Source organism: Sitophilus oryzae, unplaced genomic scaffold, assembly GCF_002938485.1.
Source record: "Sitophilus oryzae breed Bouriz unplaced genomic scaffold, Soryzae_2.0 scaffold_1745_pilon_pilon, whole genome shotgun sequence".
In the NCBI taxonomy this organism is placed as follows: Eukaryota; Metazoa; Arthropoda; class Insecta; order Coleoptera; family Curculionidae; genus Sitophilus; species Sitophilus oryzae.
In genome coordinates, this window is record NW_022146441.1 from 2,968,579 (window position 1) to 2,987,908 (window position 19,330).

The 19,330-nt window shown below is 31.9% G+C and overlaps 2 protein-coding genes across 2 annotated transcripts in view; one reads left to right on the plus strand and one right to left on the minus strand.

Annotated features, from left to right (window-relative positions):
* The window catches only part of LOC115881978, a 116,222-nt gene that overhangs the window by 79,097 nt on the left and 17,795 nt on the right, over positions 1–19,330 (minus strand). The gene's annotated exons all lie outside the window — the stretch shown is intronic.
* LOC115881977 lies at positions 524–17,584 on the plus strand. Its single transcript, XM_030899744.1, has 4 exons — positions 524–676; positions 11,169–11,394; positions 15,344–15,644; positions 16,256–17,584. Exons 2-4 carry the CDS (start codon positions 11,176–11,178, stop codon positions 16,591–16,593), a joined length of 858 nt encoding a protein of 285 aa, XP_030755604.1. The 5' UTR covers positions 524–676; positions 11,169–11,175; the 3' UTR covers positions 16,594–17,584.

Here is a 19,330-nt window from a genome sequence, read left to right on the forward strand (position 1 = left end):
CACTGCAAGGTTTAGATACACCGTAGAGAAATTTCAGGTGAATAAACAAGTGGCACTAAAAAGTTTTTCAAATTTTCCGGAAAATGTCAAGAAAAATTTTAAATTTTCAACATTTTTTTTTCGCGAAAAAAACCTCATAGGCGTGTTTCTGGGGTTGAACTATACTACCAGTTAAAATATTTGTACTTATTTCTGGGACACCCTGTATATTTCCTTCAGCCACACACCCGGTTTACCCGACCCCTGAGAGCGACCCCAGCCTGTAAAAAAGTATTTTTAAAAAACCCCCCTGTAAAAAATATTTTTAAAAAAACAGTATTAATCAAGCGAAACTTTATTAAACATCATCCTCATCATCTGTACAAATAATAACAAGAAAAGCAAGCGAACTTCTGCCGAAAAATGACTGAGTAGTTTCCGTTACACACGCTATACGCTATGTGTTCCATTACCATTCATAAAAAGGGTACGTACGGTAGACGTACTCTGACGTAGATTGGGAAATTCGATTGATAAAGCTGAGTTACAGACAGACAACGTTTCAGTCCAGTATTTATGCCTTGCGATTTTGTGCCCGGGGTTATTGCGAAAGTACCAGTGAGCCTGTGCGTTTGTGAAGTTTAGTTTTAGTTCTTGTTGTTCCAAAAAATATTTTCGGAAAATTTTATTTATTATTGTAAGTTATACATTTTTGTTGATTAGTGACTTTTATTCTGCTTTTAATTTTCTTCTGTTTTTTTTTTAATATTTTGGGTTATTGTTTGTTAAACAACAACATAGAATCACACACGATACAGGGTGAGCCTTAAATAAGAGCAAATATTTTTAGGGGTATTTTATTTCGACCCCAGAAACACGTCTGAGGGTTTTTTTCGTGAGAAGGAAATTTTGATTTTTTTAATGTTCTATTTTTTTTAATTTTCTGTTAAGAAATCTTGACAGTATACTATCTTGATAATATGACAGTATATAGAAATCATGATATGGCAGCATACAGAAAAAATCCAATGGTTCTAAAAATTTAGCAATTTTTTTTTTAATTTTCAAAGTAAAATAATTGGTCTTTTATTTTGCTTTTAATTTAATTTAATTTTTTCTTTATTTTGAGTTATTGTTTGTCAACCAACAATATAAAACCACACAATACACAGGGTGAGAGCTAAATAGGTGCAAATATTTTAGGGGTGTTCTATTTTGACCCCAGAAACATGTGTAAGATTTTTTTTTGAAATTTTTTTATTTTTCGATTTTTTTTAATTTTCACTTAAAAAACATAATATCATGATAATATGACAGCATAGAGAAAGCATGATATGACAGCATACAGAAAAAATCCAATGGTTCTAAAAATTTAGCAAAATTTGTTTTTAATTTTCAAAGCAAAATAACTCGGTTATTTTGGACTTATTTGAAAAACGGCAAAGAGAAAATATGTTTTTTTATTGAGATCTACCAGCCTTGAAAATATTTTGTACTTACTTAAGACTCACCCTGTATTAATTTAAATAATAAAATATTTTTACTTTATCTTATTTTTATATGATTATTATTACAACCAAACCAAACCAAACCTTCCTATTAAAATTGAGAGCTCATACTTGAAGAGAATTTTTTTGAGGTGTCTACCAACCTTTTTTTTAGTACAAAGTGAAAAAAATAGTCGATTTTTTTGACCCACCCTAAGGGACATACTGTATATTTTAATTGCCTAATATATTACTATTTGCTAATTTACTCAGTGGTTTCTGCATCATGTATTTAAAATTTAATATGTAAAATGTTATCCTACGAAATCTATTTATCTTTATAGCTTTTTGAAGTTCACATGCGCGACAAAACAATAAGTTTGAAATTAGTCACAGTACTAAAACAATATGGAACATTACTTATTGTCAGGCAATTTTCAATTATTATACACACATACCTAATGTTACTTTATTGCTGTGTGAGTAAACTCTTACTGCAATTAGTATTTTACGTACACATAAATACCGATAAGATCTGTTGTTAATGTCACCTAGTTTTTGTGTTTTTACGGCCAAGTCGATAATAAATCTACTTTCGAGTAATAGTAAAATTACGTCAATAGTTTTAAACAGCGTACACACTATACCAGAAACAATTCGAAACATGTCAAGGTCACATTTCGTCGCCTAACTTTGAACGCATTTCGATTTATTTCTAGTTGTCTTGGCCCACTTCGGTTTGCTTCGACCTACTTCGATTTTTAAAAGCGCCTGAAAACTACTCGTGGTAAGGGCGAGAGGGGATTTTTTTGCGTTTTTTGTTGCCTCATTCAATTTTGTTTTGATTTGAGTTATTTACAAAACGTGGCGGTATCTGTGCCGGAGGCAAAGGATTTTTTTTCATAAATCTCAGTGAAATACGTAAACCTAGACGTTTCTAAAATATGTAGCTGTTGTTACGATGATATTCCCTCAATCGTTTTATGTTATATTGATATATATTCCACAGAATTAATATTTGAACACGCGTTTATTATACCGGGTTGTTCACCACATACGACACGGAGTATTGTAGCTAAACGATTATATTTTTACAAATTTCAAGTTTTGGGTTCGATGAAGGACTATTAGAGGTACAATTTAAAAATAACTTTACAAGATACAGAGTGTCCCAAATAAGTAAAAAATATCAAAGTTGTATTTTTTTAAATGGAACACCCTGTATATTATTACATTTTCAGTATCTACGATTAAAATAAAGGTAAATTTGATTAAGGTTTATTATACTTAAACCTTACCGTTTTTGAAATATTTTCAATTTTGTGAAATTGCAGTAAAAATTTTAAGGCTTCATTTCTCCAAGGGTATCAAAGTTTTTAATACCAAATATTTACTGAAGTTTATTTATTGATCAGTTACTGTGATGCAATAATAAAAATAATACTACTTTATACAGAGTGTCTAAAAATTTATTTTAAATAATTTCTACCTTTAAACGCCAATAACTTCTTTAATTTAAATAGAACGCCCTGTATATTTTAGAAGAATCAGATGCACAATTTAATTGTCTATCAAATTGTATTATACCATGTTTACCTATCCCTTCAAGTTTTCGTAGAAAATGCATTTTCTTATAATTTAGACCTCATTTATCAATATACCCATGGAATATTGACATTTTATTATTGCCACCTATGGAATATTGACCTCATATGACATTCTAGTAATATTATCGTTTTCCTAAAAACGATAATGTTGTATGCAAAAAGAAAACTATTTAAATCTCTATAAAAAGTATACCATTAATTAAATATAACACCATTATTTATCCAAATAAATGTGGATTTGAGTCAGAAATCAATATAATAATAAGTTATCAAAATTAAAGTCTCTTTTGTTATAAATAAGCATTAATTAAAAAATGAAATATCATTTTTAAGGCGTTACTTTTTATCATACTGTCTAATACCCATACAAAATTCAGTTTTTTAGTATTTGGAGCAATTATTATTAATCAACGCAGTCAGTTAATGTAGTTTGAATACTGAAATCATATTAATTGGCCCTCTTTAATAAATATTTAAACGATTTTTTTTTTATTTTTAATGAAATAAACGAATTATATTCACAATATTAGTATCTGTACTTTTTAAAAATCTGGTACATCTGCAATTTCACAAAATTGAAAATATTTCAAAAACGGCAAGGTTTAAGTATAATAAACCTTAATCAAATTTACCTTTATTTTAATCGTGGAAACTAAAAATGCAATAATATACAGGGTGTTAGGTTTAAAAAATACAACTTTGATATTTTTTACTTATTTGGGACACTCTGTATCTTATATAATTATTTTTAAATTGTACCTCTAAATAGTCCTTCATCGAACACCAAGACTTACAGTTTAAAAAAATTTCACCGCTTAATTATTATTTTATTGTTACCCAGCCACAATAACTGATCAATAAATAAACTTCAGTAAATATTTAGTATTAAAAACTTTGATACCCTTGGAGAAATGAAGCCTTAAAATTTCTACTGCAATTTCACAAAATTGAAAATATTTCAAAAACGGTAAGGTTTAAGTATAATAAACCTTAATCAAATTTACCTTTATTTTAATCGTGGAGACTAAAAATGCAATAATATACAGGGTGTTCAATTTAAAAAAATACAACTTTGATATTTTTTACTTATTTGGGACACTATCTTGTAAAATTATTTTTAAATTGTACCTCTAATAGTCCTTAATCGAACGCAAGACTTACAGTTTGTAAAAATCTCACCGCTTAGCTACAATACTCCGTGTCGTATGTGGTGAACAACCCTGTATGTATAGTGGATATTTAGGAAGAAAACTTTTCACTTAAACTGCATGAATATAATTACAATATTTTTATGATTTACGGCCTTTAGGTTTGTTTACGGCCTTAATTGATTAATATAACAGTAGTATTGCTTGATGAGTAATACTGGTAACATTATCAATATATCCGCTTGTGAAAATTATTAATTGACCCGATGTCAACAAAAGTATGGTCCACGGACATTATTTAAAAGCAATGTTCTTTTATTGTTCTTAAGAAAAATCAGCAAACGATACTTTTATTAGCAACTAGGATGGTTTGATATAAATCCATTCAACTAATATTTATTATACCAGGGATTTAGACGATTAAAACTAGAAAAACAAAACCAAATTCGTACATTAAACATTGCCACAGACAACAGTATAAATGTTACTTTACCATAACCAGAAATAATAAATATTAACGATTTTTTAACTAATTTTGTGTATATTTTGTTCATGAGGCGCAATACCGTCGATTATAAGCCGATAAATGGTAGACCGCTAGTTAGTTACTGTTTTATATGTTTTTTACGATATTGTAATTAATAATATAACTAAATATTCTTTTGTAACCTTCGAGGACTAGCTAATTTAATTTATCATCGGTAACTGTTTTTATATCAGTTTTTCCATGTAACTTTTTATTGTTAATCTGGGTTAACAATAAAAAACAAACAACCAATCACGGCGGGTCTCGATCGATTTCAGGAAACGTGGGAACTAATTTTTATAACACGGGCTTATATTTATCGTACTATTTTCAGAAATGTCTTGCGAAATGTTTCACGAAATATTTTCAGAAATATTTCGTAAAACATTTTGGGGATAGTGTAGCGGCTGTTTATGGTTTTAATTTCAACTCAATACCTCAAAATCAAAATATATAATTTTTATGAGTAAACTAGCGTGTACCCGCGACTTCGTTAGCGTCGAATTAATCATTTGGAATCGTGATGATAAAGCAAAGCAAGAATTTTCATTAACATACAAACTGGATAAAATTTTCTCACATTTATGTCATCATGAGACAAAACAATATGGCTATATTATTATATAACTTGGTAATATCTGAGAGGTAGTTTCATCTCGTTGGAATTTGACTTTCGAAAAATCCGTACCCAACTTTTCGGAACACCCTGTATGATTTTTTTAAAAAATTTCAAAATATGTAAAAAAACAAAATAAATTATGCGTGTCCAAGCGTTTTCCCGAAAGACTAACCGTTTTTTAAATAACTAATATTGTAATATTTGAGGGACGTTTTCACCCTCTTGGAATTTGAGATTCGAGAAACCCCTCCTTATCGAACCTCTACACCCCACAGTCAATTCGTTTGCCAAAAATCAGCTTTAAACGTCAAGCAGTTTAAGCAGAATCGTGATTACTCAATGGTCATATTTTATGAAACACCCTGTTTAAATTTTTAAAAAATCTTCAAATATGTAAAACAATGAAATAAAATATACGTGTTTAAGAGTTTTTCCGAAAAACTCACCGGTTTTTAAATAAAAAATATTCTAATATTTGAGGGGTGGTTTCACCCCCTTAGAATTTGAGTTTCGAAAAATCCCTTCTTATAGAAACTCTACACCCTAAAGCCAATCCGTTTTCCAAAAATCTGTAATGTAAAAAAACAAAATAAAATATACGTGTTTAAGCGTTTTTTTCGGAAGCTTGACCGTTTTTTAAATAAAAAATATTGTAATATTTGAAGGGTGGTTTCACCCCCTTGGAACTGGAATTTCGAAAAATCCCTTCTTATCGAACCATATGCCAAAATTGAGCTTCTTACGTTGAGTGGTTTGAGCAGGATCGTGATTAATCAGTGAGTCAGTCACTTAAGAATTTTATATATTAGTATAGATTCTATACTATAAAAGAACATAACCTTTCACAAGTTAGTATTTTAGACAGTAGCCTACAATAGGGTTGGTATATTGCATCTGGAGTCTCTTGTCTCGTCTACTTCAAACACAGGTATTATTCTCAACTATAAACCCTTAGGGTTGAAAGTCTACCTACAAGTGCACTAATAAACGTTAATACTAAACCAGAACGATTACCTAGTCGTCAATAATAACACCAAATTACCTCTCAATTTCAAGTAGCCTCTTCGAAATACACCCCCAATAAACACCCCTTAAAATTAGATTTTATAGCTGGCTTTGTGATGAGGAGCCAGCCATTCCTCTAAGCTTAAATATTTCTCGAGACATAAAACTAAAATCCCAACCGTTTGAGACTCTCGCTTGACGGAGGAAAGTTGATACTTTCCGTTGTCTGATTTTGAGTCCTGAAAGTGGAAATCTCTGTTTTTAAAGTTTAGTTTTCCTTTATCTAATTTTCTTTATTTTATTGATGTTTAACAGAATTGCGGTGCTTATAAGTGAATGGTGTAAGTATTAGTATGAGGAATGGGCATACTAAAGACTGTTAGTTCAATCAAAATATCGTTGATTATACAGGGTGAGTGTGAAATAAGTGCAAATATTTTCAGGACTGGTAGTATTTCGATAAAAGAAACATATTTTCTCTTTACCGTTTTTCAAATAAGTCCAAAATAACCGAGTTATTGACGTTTGAACATTAAAAAAATAGTATATTGTTTTATTAGGAGTAAAAATGACACTTTTTGTGACGAGGCTATACGTTTGGCATAGAGACGAGGCACAAAAAGTCATTTTTACTCCGAATAGAACATGCTATTTTTTTCAAACGCCGCAAATAATTTTTTAAACAATTTCAAACGTTCCAAATAATATAAAAAGGTTTATTAGTCATACCTTGTATGAAATTATATATGATTTTGACATTTATGTCAGCTTAATAATATATTTTCGTACTTTTACGCTTAGGCGTAAAAGTGCTTTAGTTTTATGTCTAGGCGTTAAAATGACTTTTTTATATTGTCAATCACGTCGCAAAAATTATTACTTTTGTGACATTTGAAAAAATATATATTTATTTAACTTAATTAAAAAAAACTGAGAGTCAACGGATTTTTTTTTGTATTTTTTTATTTTTTAATTTGTTAAGATCAAAAATATACAGGAAAATTAAAAAAATGGCACGATTTTCAACACCTTTTTTTGTAAAAAAATTCTCGTAGACGTGTTCGTGGGTCGAAATCCTCCACCACTAAAAATATTTGCACTTAATTAAGGCTCACCCTGTACGTATAGTGATTACGAAAAAAAAAAATATTATTTATATTCATTAAAATTTTGACTATTTCATAAAGTTTCCTGTTCCAACTATTTAAATTATCATCAGCGTTACAGTGTTGCAGCTTCATTGGAAAAGTAGTGACATATTTGTCTTTTTGAATGGAACACCCGGTATATTGCTTATATTTTTGAAAAGTTATATTATTTCCCATATTTTACTGCTAAACTTACTATCCTGTCTGGCCTAATTGTAACAGTATGTTGAAAGCTGAATTGGGATATCATTACAGGATATTAAAAATATTTTTTTACACGTCAAAAGTATTAATTTTTGCGACGTGATTGACAATATAAAAAAGTCATTTTTCTACGACTAGCCTAGAAAATGCAGTTTGACACACGGAAAACTCGATCTGAAACTGGCGTTTTGCAAACTGTTGACATGTGCCAATTTTAACATTTTTAACCTCCAATGTTTAGCTGAAACGCCAAACCATAGACAAACAAATAAAATGAGACTGACACATCTCATGGTAAAGAGTGGGACCGCGTTCCCGTAGCGCAACTCAGAATAACAATTTTGAAACCAATTAGCAGGACAATGGCAGGACGTACGTCTTTATTGCTATCTTTCTTTATTATGTGTGCTTTATATGAAAAAGAAAGAGATAGGTATAAAACGTATCGTAAGACATTATCGCACATTATGGCTGGCGGAAAATTTAAATTAGCCATTATTAGTAGTATTCTTTCATTCTGAAACTGAAAATTTTCACTTAAACTGATTTATTCCCTATACCACGTAAAGGTAACAAAAATCATGGTGTAGGGAATAAATCAGTTTAAGTGAAAATTTGCAGTTTCTTTCAGAACGAAAGAATACTACTATTATAAGGGAAATTATAAAAAAAGCAAAAATTGTACTGTTTTATAAATATATTTATTTATACATAAAAACAAATAAACTTTTTATAATATAATAACAAAAAATAACAGTGTTTATTCCACCCACCTACCAATTTTAAATGCGGAAGAACTGACTGTTGCAGGAAACGATCTGCCAATTTTTTTAAAGGACATTAAAAATCTCATTTTCGAAAAAACTGCCTAATTGCCATAACAAAGTGAATGAAGCAAAGAAGCAAAGAAGACTTTACGAGAATCATGATCCTGAACCATTTTGAAGTCCAGTTTTAATCCTAAAACAAAAGTAAAATAGGTATATTAATAAAGTTTCTGGTTACTATAAACCAGCTATAAACTACCTACCCAAAAAATGAAAAAAATTAATTGTATTAATTTGTTATGTTAAGAAAGGTTCGAAATATTTTTGACACTACTACTTCTACTTTTTCTTAATAAGATGATAAATATAACTACTTACTTTTATTTTACTGGGTGTCTTTAACATATCTATCAGAGAAAGGGGGCACCAATACATATAGAAAATAGATGATACTGGCTCCTGCAGCAAATAAAATATCAAATAGTATAACCTAAAATTATAAGTAACAAAATATAAATACCTATATGGAACAAAGGAATTTGTTCCCTATCCATATTCATAAATCAATAAAATGGAGAGTTTAGAAAAAAAGGTAAATCACCAAAAGAAAAATTAACAAACATGACGAATTGTCATGATGTTATCATCTTGGTTGTCATGATGACGAAAACGAAAGGCGATTGTTCTAATTTCTATTTAGAAATTACGTTTTATATGGCTGCTTCTTTCTCTCTTGTTATGTTAGAATGAGATAGTGGGCCCAATAGACGCAATGCGCAGATCAACATAAATAGAACGAAATTTTGCGTTCAGAGTTGGGCTACGGGAACGTTGTCCCTCTCTTTGCCATTTAATTTGCCAGCAGGGCCAGTCAACTGAGATATACGACCTTGAACGATCTTTTTTTGGGGTAGTAATTTCCTGGGGCGCTAGATGGCGTATTTTTATTTTAATTTTTCTAGTTGCCTAACAATTGCGTACAAAATTGTTTTTATAGTTGCCTAAATAGGCCTATTAATTATGTTCTGTCATTGTTCTGTATGTCAAATCAGTTTTCCGTTTCCGGCTTCCTCCTTCCTCTTCAGTTGTGTTTTGCAATTGAACGGAGATGTGCGTTTCGCTGTTTTCTGGTTGTTTGGCTGTGTTTTTTGCAATCTTCATTTTACAATCTTGATTTTGTATATTTGAATTTTTTTGAACTTTGTTTTGTGTTTGATTTTTAAGATCTTTATTAAAGGTAAGGTTTAAGTTAAAGGTCTTTTTTTTATCTAACAATTTTATTTAATAATCCGAGAAAGTGAGGTGAGGTAACCTAACCAAGTCCAAATATTCGTGAATTTTTTTTTAACAATGTAATATTTACAACGCCATATATTTTTACAAAAAAAAATTGATCAACTCCATATTTTTGTACATAAACTCCACAATGTGATATTACACAATTGTTCAAGTCCATATGTAAAAAATACACGTAAATAAAACATTGTTTCAAATGGACGTCACTTTCTCTTGTATTCCAACGATATTTGTTATGTGTTCTTAAATCTGGTACTATAATAAATATTATACTTTTTAATCTGTTGTTTTATTTGTTTGTAAAATGTTTCATGGTATAATTTTCTGTAAATTAAAATAAATTATTTATTGTAGGTTTTTATGCACATACAATGATATAAGCAAACCAGTTACAATAGTTTAACCTGGTTTAACCTTTATATATAAATCCTTGTTTTTTACCATTTGACTTGTTTGCCAGCTTGGGACCAATCAGATGACTACACATTATTTTGTAGAAATCTGATTGGCTCTAACTGGCGAACAAGTCAATACGTCTTGCTTAAAAATAAATTGCATCTATTTAAATTTGCCGCCACATTTGTTACTTTCCTGGGTGGCTAGATGGCGCCACTTCAATATACAGATTACAGATTTCTTTACAAATTTGAAACCGTTTTGAAACTAAAAAATGCATGGGAGTTAGCGTTCTTCTTTAGTGTGTTCTGTGTTTGCCAGTCTCTTTTTATTTGTTTGTCTATGCGCCAAACGCAACGAAGCCGCCAGCAAAGTGTCATCATGACATTGCAAATTATTTCACAAAATTGGCAAAAACTGAGTGAGTGTGCTGCTAATTTGTAGTCGTAGAAAAAATAGCGTAAAAAACTCGTTCGTAAACTTCTTTGTACACTCGTTCGACTTGTGGCTCTTGCCTGCGGCTCGAGCCAATAAACTGTTGAACTCGTGTGCAAAACGTCGTTTTCGAAACCTGGTTATCAAACTGACATAGAGCAACATAGAGTATGAAATCTGAGAGCGTAACGTAGTTTCTCACTATATAATTCCAAGGTATTACTTTTAAATTTGTAATAATGATTTTCATTTAAATTTGATCGAGTACAATCTGAATATTCTCTTACCGATTATTCAAACCAAACTTAAATTGTCAGAATTACCACCATACTTGTTCGCTGTTTTCGTATTAACTATTTTGGGTATCTACAAATGGAAATGGAAGCTACAACTTCATGGTACTTATAGTATACCATTTTAGACGCACAATTCAGCAGTGTTTTCCACAATTTTGGGGTTTATTACAATTCTTTTTCCATATAACTGAAAATACTTTTTTACCACTCTGTATAGGCTGTTTTAAGCAAAGTTTGTTTTTGTTTGTGTTGCAGAAAAACAATGCACCGAGAAGCTGTGGCCGTTTTATTGATGGGCTGCCTTTTGGGGTTAAGTGTCCGGACATCGGACACCAAGGCCGTGGAAAAGAAAGATGGCCGACCGGATATTGCGGCCGCGTCGGACAGCGCCGGACAGCGTCCGGGGAAACTTCAAAAACGAAGTTACGCCAACTACAGACTGATAGATCGAAACTATATCACCCTCTTGGAAGCTTCCCAGGTACGTTTCTTTTTATTAAGTTATTTGTGAGTATCCTCGACTGTCATCGTATATTTAGGTTTTACTTTGAGAATTCTATACCGTATGATAAAAAAAAGAGTGAAAGACGGTTGGGGCATGAGAATTTATGATAATTTTGGCCAGACCAATCTCTAGACTACTACAAAATTAACTTTTCAAAAATCAACACTACTTATAGAAAGATCTATTTCCAAAAAATATTTTTTTTTCCAACGTCACAAAAGCATTAATTTTTGCGACGTGATTGACAATATAAAAAAGTCATTTTAACGCGTAGGCATAAAAGTAAAGCACTTTCATGCCTAAGCACAAAAATACGAAAATATATTATTAAACTGACATCAAATTCAATGAGCGTAACCGTAGTTTCTTCCTATACAGGGTATCCCAGAAATAAGTGCAAGTAGTATAGTTCAAACCCAGAAACACAATGAGGTTTTTTTCGCGAAAAAATGTTTTGAAAATTCGGGATTTTTTGAAATTTTTTTAAACATAATTTCTTGATAATATGGCAACATAGGCAGTAGATTAAATTTACAAGAAAAAAAAATCCAGAAAAGATCCAGTGGTTCTCAAAATTTTAGCAAAAAATAATTTGTTTTTGGAAATTTTCAAAGTAAAATAGCTCCGTTATTTTGGATTTATTAAACGATAAAGAGAAAATATGTTTCTTTTATCGAGATCTACCACCCCTTAAAATACTTGCTCTAATTTCTGGGACACCCTGTATAATTACATACAAGGAATGACTTTTAATAACTACAAAAGTCATTTTTACTCCGAATAAAACAATATATTATTTTCTCGAATTTTCTACTACACCATTTAAAAATAATTTTTACCCAATATAAAAATAAATTGCAACCACTAAACAATAGTTGACTCACCCTGTATAAGATTGTTTACTTTTTTTAATTAAACATTATTTTACTAAGGCACGATCCAAACAATAATTGATTGTGAATAAGCTGATTTAAATGTATTATGACTATTGTACTGTGTACGGGTAACCTTTTATATTACTTTTTTATTGCCATTTTTTCTCGTTGCTTAAGAATGCCAGAAGCGGATGACTCTATAGATCCTATTGTGCAGTAATCAGTAGATCCGATCAAAAAATCAAGCCATCATCTCTAGAAATATCAAGGATTAGTTTTTCATTATAAGTTATACCGTTAAAATGAACTATTTGAAAGGCAAATTTTTTTTCTAGCGAATATTTTACCAAAGACATTTAGTTACAAGATTGGTTAGTTTAACATCTTAGCAAAAAAAAAACAATAATTCAACACAATACATCAAAACACGCATTTCGTTAATCATTTTAGCATGATGTCAACAGGGAACACTTAAAGGATGATTCACGGTACACCGGACCGTACCCGAGCCGGGCACGTTCCGTAAAGTAGACACCGAGCCACGTCCGGGCCTTCAATCACCGAGTGGACAACGGGGATCATGTCCGTGCCGATTATATTCTAGAAAACAGTGTTGCCGCAGTGGTACATTTGTACCAAATTTGATACTTTTAATTCTATTTGGTACAGTGGTACTACATTTTCAAATCCAGGATGATTCGGTACAATAATTATTTCCCAGGCGCACCGAAAATGAATAGATATTTAATAATTATCGTCGTTGATATTGCATTAAACGCGCTTACCGATACCATTCGGAGACAATCCGCATTAATTAACGACGTATTATAAACGTTGTAATGTCTATAGGGTTGCCTATATTAAATAACCCGAAGAAAAAACTTAAAAATTTGCTGTTTCTAACATGCTTCTATTTATTTTTTTTTTTTTAATAAAATTTAAGTTTTCCAAGTATCGTGTGTAGTATTAGAATTACTTACATTTCTTCAACCTATACTTATACTTGGGTTTTCTGAATTTCTATTTCATGTTTTTCGTCTCGATTTGTGTCTTTCTCCAGGAAGTTTTTTATGTAGAAATTTATGAAGAAATTCACAACGACCAAACCGGTTAAAGTCATTTGCAGATGTATTTTGTTGTGCTTTAAAAAATTGTACCAAAGTGGAACATTTTTAGTTTATAATGTGGTACGCGCTAAAAGTTGGGTGCGGCAATACTGCTAGAAAACACTCGCTATAGGCCCGTAGACGAACGAAGTATTTAGCCACGGCGGCTCATTTATGTTTGCCGCAACGGGGCCGGAACGTAGCGGATCCGAAGAAAAATGTACACCGACATTTCTTGGACGGGGCACGGACGCGTTCCGGCGAAGCTCGGACCGTGCTCGGCTTAGCATGAATGTATAAGTATAAATAACATTTGACAATGTTTGGCCGTGCCTTCACCGTCGCACGGCTCCGGCCCGTCACGGTGTACCGTGAATCATCCTTAAGAGTCTATTATGCTGTACCAAAAAATATTATAGTTTTAAGAACTCTCGTGTGGAAGCTTTTGTGATTTGTCACACGGTGGCGCTTTTGAACATAATCGAAGCCTGAAAATGCTAATATTTTAAATTTTGAGGACTACGCGCGGCGATATTTCGTACGGTGTTGCCAAAACATATTTTATTTCTCGATATTTAAAGAAATATGTATTGATTATATATTTCGTATTCGTTAGTACATGAGGCATTTTTTGTACCTTCTAATAAAAATTACTTCTATTCCAATAAAAAATTAACTAGTATGATTATGTGTTATCTGTGCTAGTATTAGGAAACTGGAGTAAATACGGAGAATATTAATTCGTTCTCTAAGAGGAGCACTACTAAGTAATTTTTTAAAATTCGACCCATATGGGGATGTAATTAGATAAAGGGGTGTAATTATACAAAAAAAATCTGTACCTACTAGGAGTATGAACTTTTGCACAGATGTGGCGCATTTGAACATTGATAAGCGATTTTTGGAAATATATAGCCTAAGGGTAGTGAAACTGGGGGGTGAAATTTTGTACAAAAAATGTTAGTTCTAGGAGTATGAAATTTTGTACAGAGTTTCCTTAAGTGACGAAAGTGAGTACCTAAAAGCTAATTTTTGACATTCATCCCCTAGAAATAAGGGATGAAAATTTGTACAAAAGTTTTTTACAATCGGTTTTAGAAGTATGAAATTCTGCACAGACGTTCCTTATGTAACGTAATTTGGCAGTAAGTAGCACTTTTTGGAAATTCGCCCTCTAAGGGTGTGAAATGAGGGGTGAACGTTCTGAAACAATTCTGTTGAAGGAATATGAAAATTTGCACAGAGGTTCCTTATGTAGCGTAATTGAATAATTAGGGCAATTTTTGGAATTCATTCCTTAAGGGGGTAATATAAAAGGTGAAAATTTGTATAATTTTTTATGTAAAATTCGTTCTAGGACTAGGAGTATGAAATTCTGTTCAGAGGTCCCTTAAATGATGAAAGTGAGTACCTAGAAGCGAATTTTAGGCATGCATCCCCTAAAAAAAGGGGATGAAAATTTGTACAAAAATTTGTTAAAATCGGTTTTAGAAGTATGAATTTTGCAGACGTTCCTTATGTAACGTAATTTAGCACTAAGAAGCAATTTTTGGAAATTCGCCCTCTAAGGGTGTGAAATGAGGGGTTGAACGTTCTGTGGTTGAACGTTCTGAGTACGGTAACCAAAACTGTAACACGGGAATTATATAAGATAATATTATATGTAAACTGGCGGAGTGCGGAAAGACTGATTATAGCAATAGATAAAATTTAAAACTATAATTTATAACTATTCAAGAAAGTACACACAAAACAAGGCAACGCCGCGCGTCTTTTCGTTCAATTCCGAGCAAAATAGCGACGCCCCACGAAGTTGCGATCAAAAATTTAATGAAAAGGAGATAAATAAATATAAGTCTCATAAGAGATGTGTCTCTTTACAATACATTACTCGACCCCTCCATAGTTACCCTGTGAATAAATTAGATAATTCTTCCTTGACAGGTATGGAGGCCAGCCACCTACACCATCCACAGGCCATACTACATTCCAGTATACTCCGTTCCAAATAGGTACCCTATTTTCTACCCACCTCAGCCCGCCTACCACAACACCGGAACCCCAGTTGACAATCCGCTTTATCCGCCCTACCGTGGACCACCTTACCTTCCACCTCAGGTACCTTCAAGTACTGCCAAGCCAGAGGATGTGGGGAACCGCTTTGGAGATGACAATGAACGAGATGACCGACCTGTATGGGGTGTGGTGAATGCAGGATCGATGGTGGGCATGCCATTGAGTAACAGTAAGTACCAGAAAGATAGTGTAATGATTTAGGATTTTGGTTAAGTACTACTAAAACTTAAGAAAGGTCCTTTGCGTAGTGGCTATGGGTATAGTGGCTATTATTACATTTATTCCTAAACCAAATCATCTCTGTAACGCGTATAATAAAAAATATCCGTATTTGTACTCACCATATGTCCTTCCTTCTACTTTTTTAATTATAGCACTATAAAAACTTGAAGGTCGCTTAAATGCAAAAACTGCAGAACAAAATCCAAACAATAAAGTAAGATTATGTTGTCATATTTGACAGAATATCAATTAAATTATGGAAACTTTTCAGGCACAAAACGGGTACGAAATCTGTAGATGTGAGCCACATCTGTTTCGTAAATGTTTCGAAAAATTTGAGACACTAAGATCTTTATTTCATATGCAAGGATATAGCTTATGTAGCGAAACCATATTTTGATAAATGTTTTGAAACAAAAAGCGATTTATGTTACGAAACATTTGTATCAAAAATGTGACGAAACTGTTTCGCAATGTTTTGTGTCTAAAAATACTACTTGGGTATTTTTTCCTGAATCAATTCGTTTATTAGGTACTATTTTTTTCCTTCTCTTGCAGACGGCCAGAATGAAAACGAACCTATACCGACCAGATCACCCATTCCTTCAGCACCACTGCCACCCTTGCAGCACGAGGGCACTACAAACGAAAACGCACCACCAGCAGCGGCTGCAATTGCCAGACCACAATCAACTCCCAGTCCACAAGTGGGTCCCAGCAACTGCGTCTGGGCTATAGTCACCTGCTGCTCAGCTAGCAATCCCAAAGATGTATCCAACACCTGTTTCGAACAAAGAGGATGTCCTGGACCCTTCTGGGGCTCCAGTCCATGCGAGAGTGACTTTGCCAGAGGTGCCATAGCTGCCGCCATGAATTACTACAGTAGTGGCAAATAGGGGGTTGAGTGTTGTTGGTTGGTACTTGAATGAGTTAGTATGGGCTTCTGTCAAAGCGTTACACAGTCGTCTCACGTGAGAACATGTCTCTAAAATTAACACTTTTAAGTTATTTGATAAGTTAAACTCAAAACTTTTCACCAGTAGCTATTTTGAGAATGAATTTAATCATTGGAGTATAACTTTACTTGATAGGAAGAATATCAAACCCTTTTTGTAAATAGTTTACCAAATATCAAATAGTCGTAACTAACCAACTTATTTGGTCGAATTTTTTTTTTAAACTATATACAGGGTGGCATAAAAATAGCCGTCTTAGTTGTCTAGGAACCAGAGCAGAGTTTTTCACGAGATGTATTCTTATGTGAGTCTGACAGTCTTGAATTGACTGAATTCATAGTGCAGCAGTTTTTGTGATGATTTTTTATGACTATTGTAAAGAAATATGCATTATATTGTTCTTTACAAAAAAATGTTTAACAATTATTACTATTTTTTCTGGTTCAGAGCATGGGACTCACATCATATTTTAGTGAGTTAGCTTACAGTCACTTAAAAAATAAATAAAAGAAGTTAAAACAAAATTAATTTTTGATTTTAATAAAGTTGCGTTGGTGGTGCATACATAAAATTGAAAAAATCAAATTTTAAAAGTGTTTTAATAATTCAAACATGACTTTGCTATGCTAGTAACCTACTTGAATTTGGTGTTAGTGCTATGCCCAGAACCACAGATATAGTACAGAAGATTTAAAAAATAGTAATACAATTTTACGTTAATCATGTTTAACGTATAATATTGTAAAAATTGTAAATTAAAAAATAAGTTTTTAACTGATTTTGTGTTTTAGAACAATATAATGCATACAATGTTCTATTGAACGATTTTAGATATACTTATTATACACATTATATGTGTATGACAGATCCTGATATACAGAGTGATCCGCACTGTTCTGCACATAAAAATAAATTAAAAAGTTCGTAAAAATTTGTTCGTACGTTCTAAAATCTTATTTATGTTTAAAATATTATCTGTATCTTAGTTTCGGAGATACAGGGTGTAGAAGTTTCATTTTTATTTCGACTTTTACCAAATAATTTCTGAAGAATCGTCAATATTTAGAGAAATTTGAGTTTTGAAGAGTAATAACTTTTCGTCCGTACCTGTATAAAACTACTGGGTGAAAAAATATACATTTCTGTGATTTTTTACGTAAAAAATGGCTCTTGGTAAAAATCGTTACTTCAGAAATTATTTGAAAAAAATCTCGAGATAAAAATGAAACTTCTACACCCTGTACCTGCAAAACGAAGCATTTTTAAAACATACATTTACATGAACTTCTTTACTTATTTCCATCTGCAGAATATGCTGCCGAAGTTTCCGGAGTACAGTTCGGACCACCCTGTATATGACACGCCAAGCGGTAATACAACAAAATATTAAATATTTTATTTCAAAAAAAAATTCTAACCTTGTTTCCAAGGTTAAATGTTTGATAAAAAAATAATTTTGTGTTAAAGACACAAAACAATCATATAAACAGCAACTCTACCAAAAAATAAAACAAAAAAATCAATCGAATGAAGATTAAATAACGATGGCATTCTATGTTCCTTAATAGAAATAAAATTAATTTTAGTTTTAAGCGATTATTTATTTTTATAACTTAGAATTTTTAAGTCCTTTTTGCTGTTCAGTTATAACACTGTCCATTTATTGTACATTAATGTTTTGCTATTAATAAAAATTATTAAAAAGATCGGTATAATAAAAGAACAATTAGGTAGTTTTATTGGTTAGTTATTATATCCAAAGAGTTGAGTTCAGTAAAATAGATTTCATGTACCAATAAATATATTATTGGCGTTATAAAGCTGAGTATTGCGGAAAAGATCCCATTAAATCGGTGGAAAATGATTCATTTTCCAGTGGAAAAGGCCATGAAATATCGTAAGAGAGGTAAAAGGAAAAAAAAAAGAAAACTTTGCCACCAGGAGATAACGAAATATAATACAGCTTTTCTAAAATCTTGTAGACTTTTCTTACATTAAATAACTTTCATCAATTTTCCTTCTTTCATGACTTGCAAATAAAAGTCACTATTAAAGCAGTAGAAGTTAGGAATGGGTAAGAATGGATTTTACCTATCGATAACTTATTGCAATTCACCTATCGATATAATCATCATCATTTTCAGCTTATTCAACTGCCTGACGTTCAAAGCTGATTTTTGACAGACGGATTGACTGTGGGGTGTAGAGGTTCGATAAGGAGGGGTTTCTCGATTGTTTTTTCTCATGCCGATATAAATGTGAGAAAATTTTATCCATTTTGTATGTTAATGGAAATTCTTGCTTTGCTTTATCATCACCATTACAAATGATTAATTCGACGCCAACGAAGTCGCTGGTACACGCTAGTAAGCTTATAAAGCTGATGAGATTGACAAACAATACCACGTGCAGATTTTGCCAATCTATAGAAAAAACAACGTATTTTATATTAGTACTGTAATATGTTATGGTCTTGAAATAAAACTATACTAGTTAGTAGTATTCCGTGTTACCAAATAACAATAAAAGGGAGTTACAACAATTAGAAAATGTGCAGATATATTCGTGCCTACGTGACCAACTAGTATCTAGCTACAGATGACTGTTTTGTGTCTATTGTCAACTAGAGAGCTACTGCACTTAAATGATAGGGACATGTCGCCTCTTATCACACAAG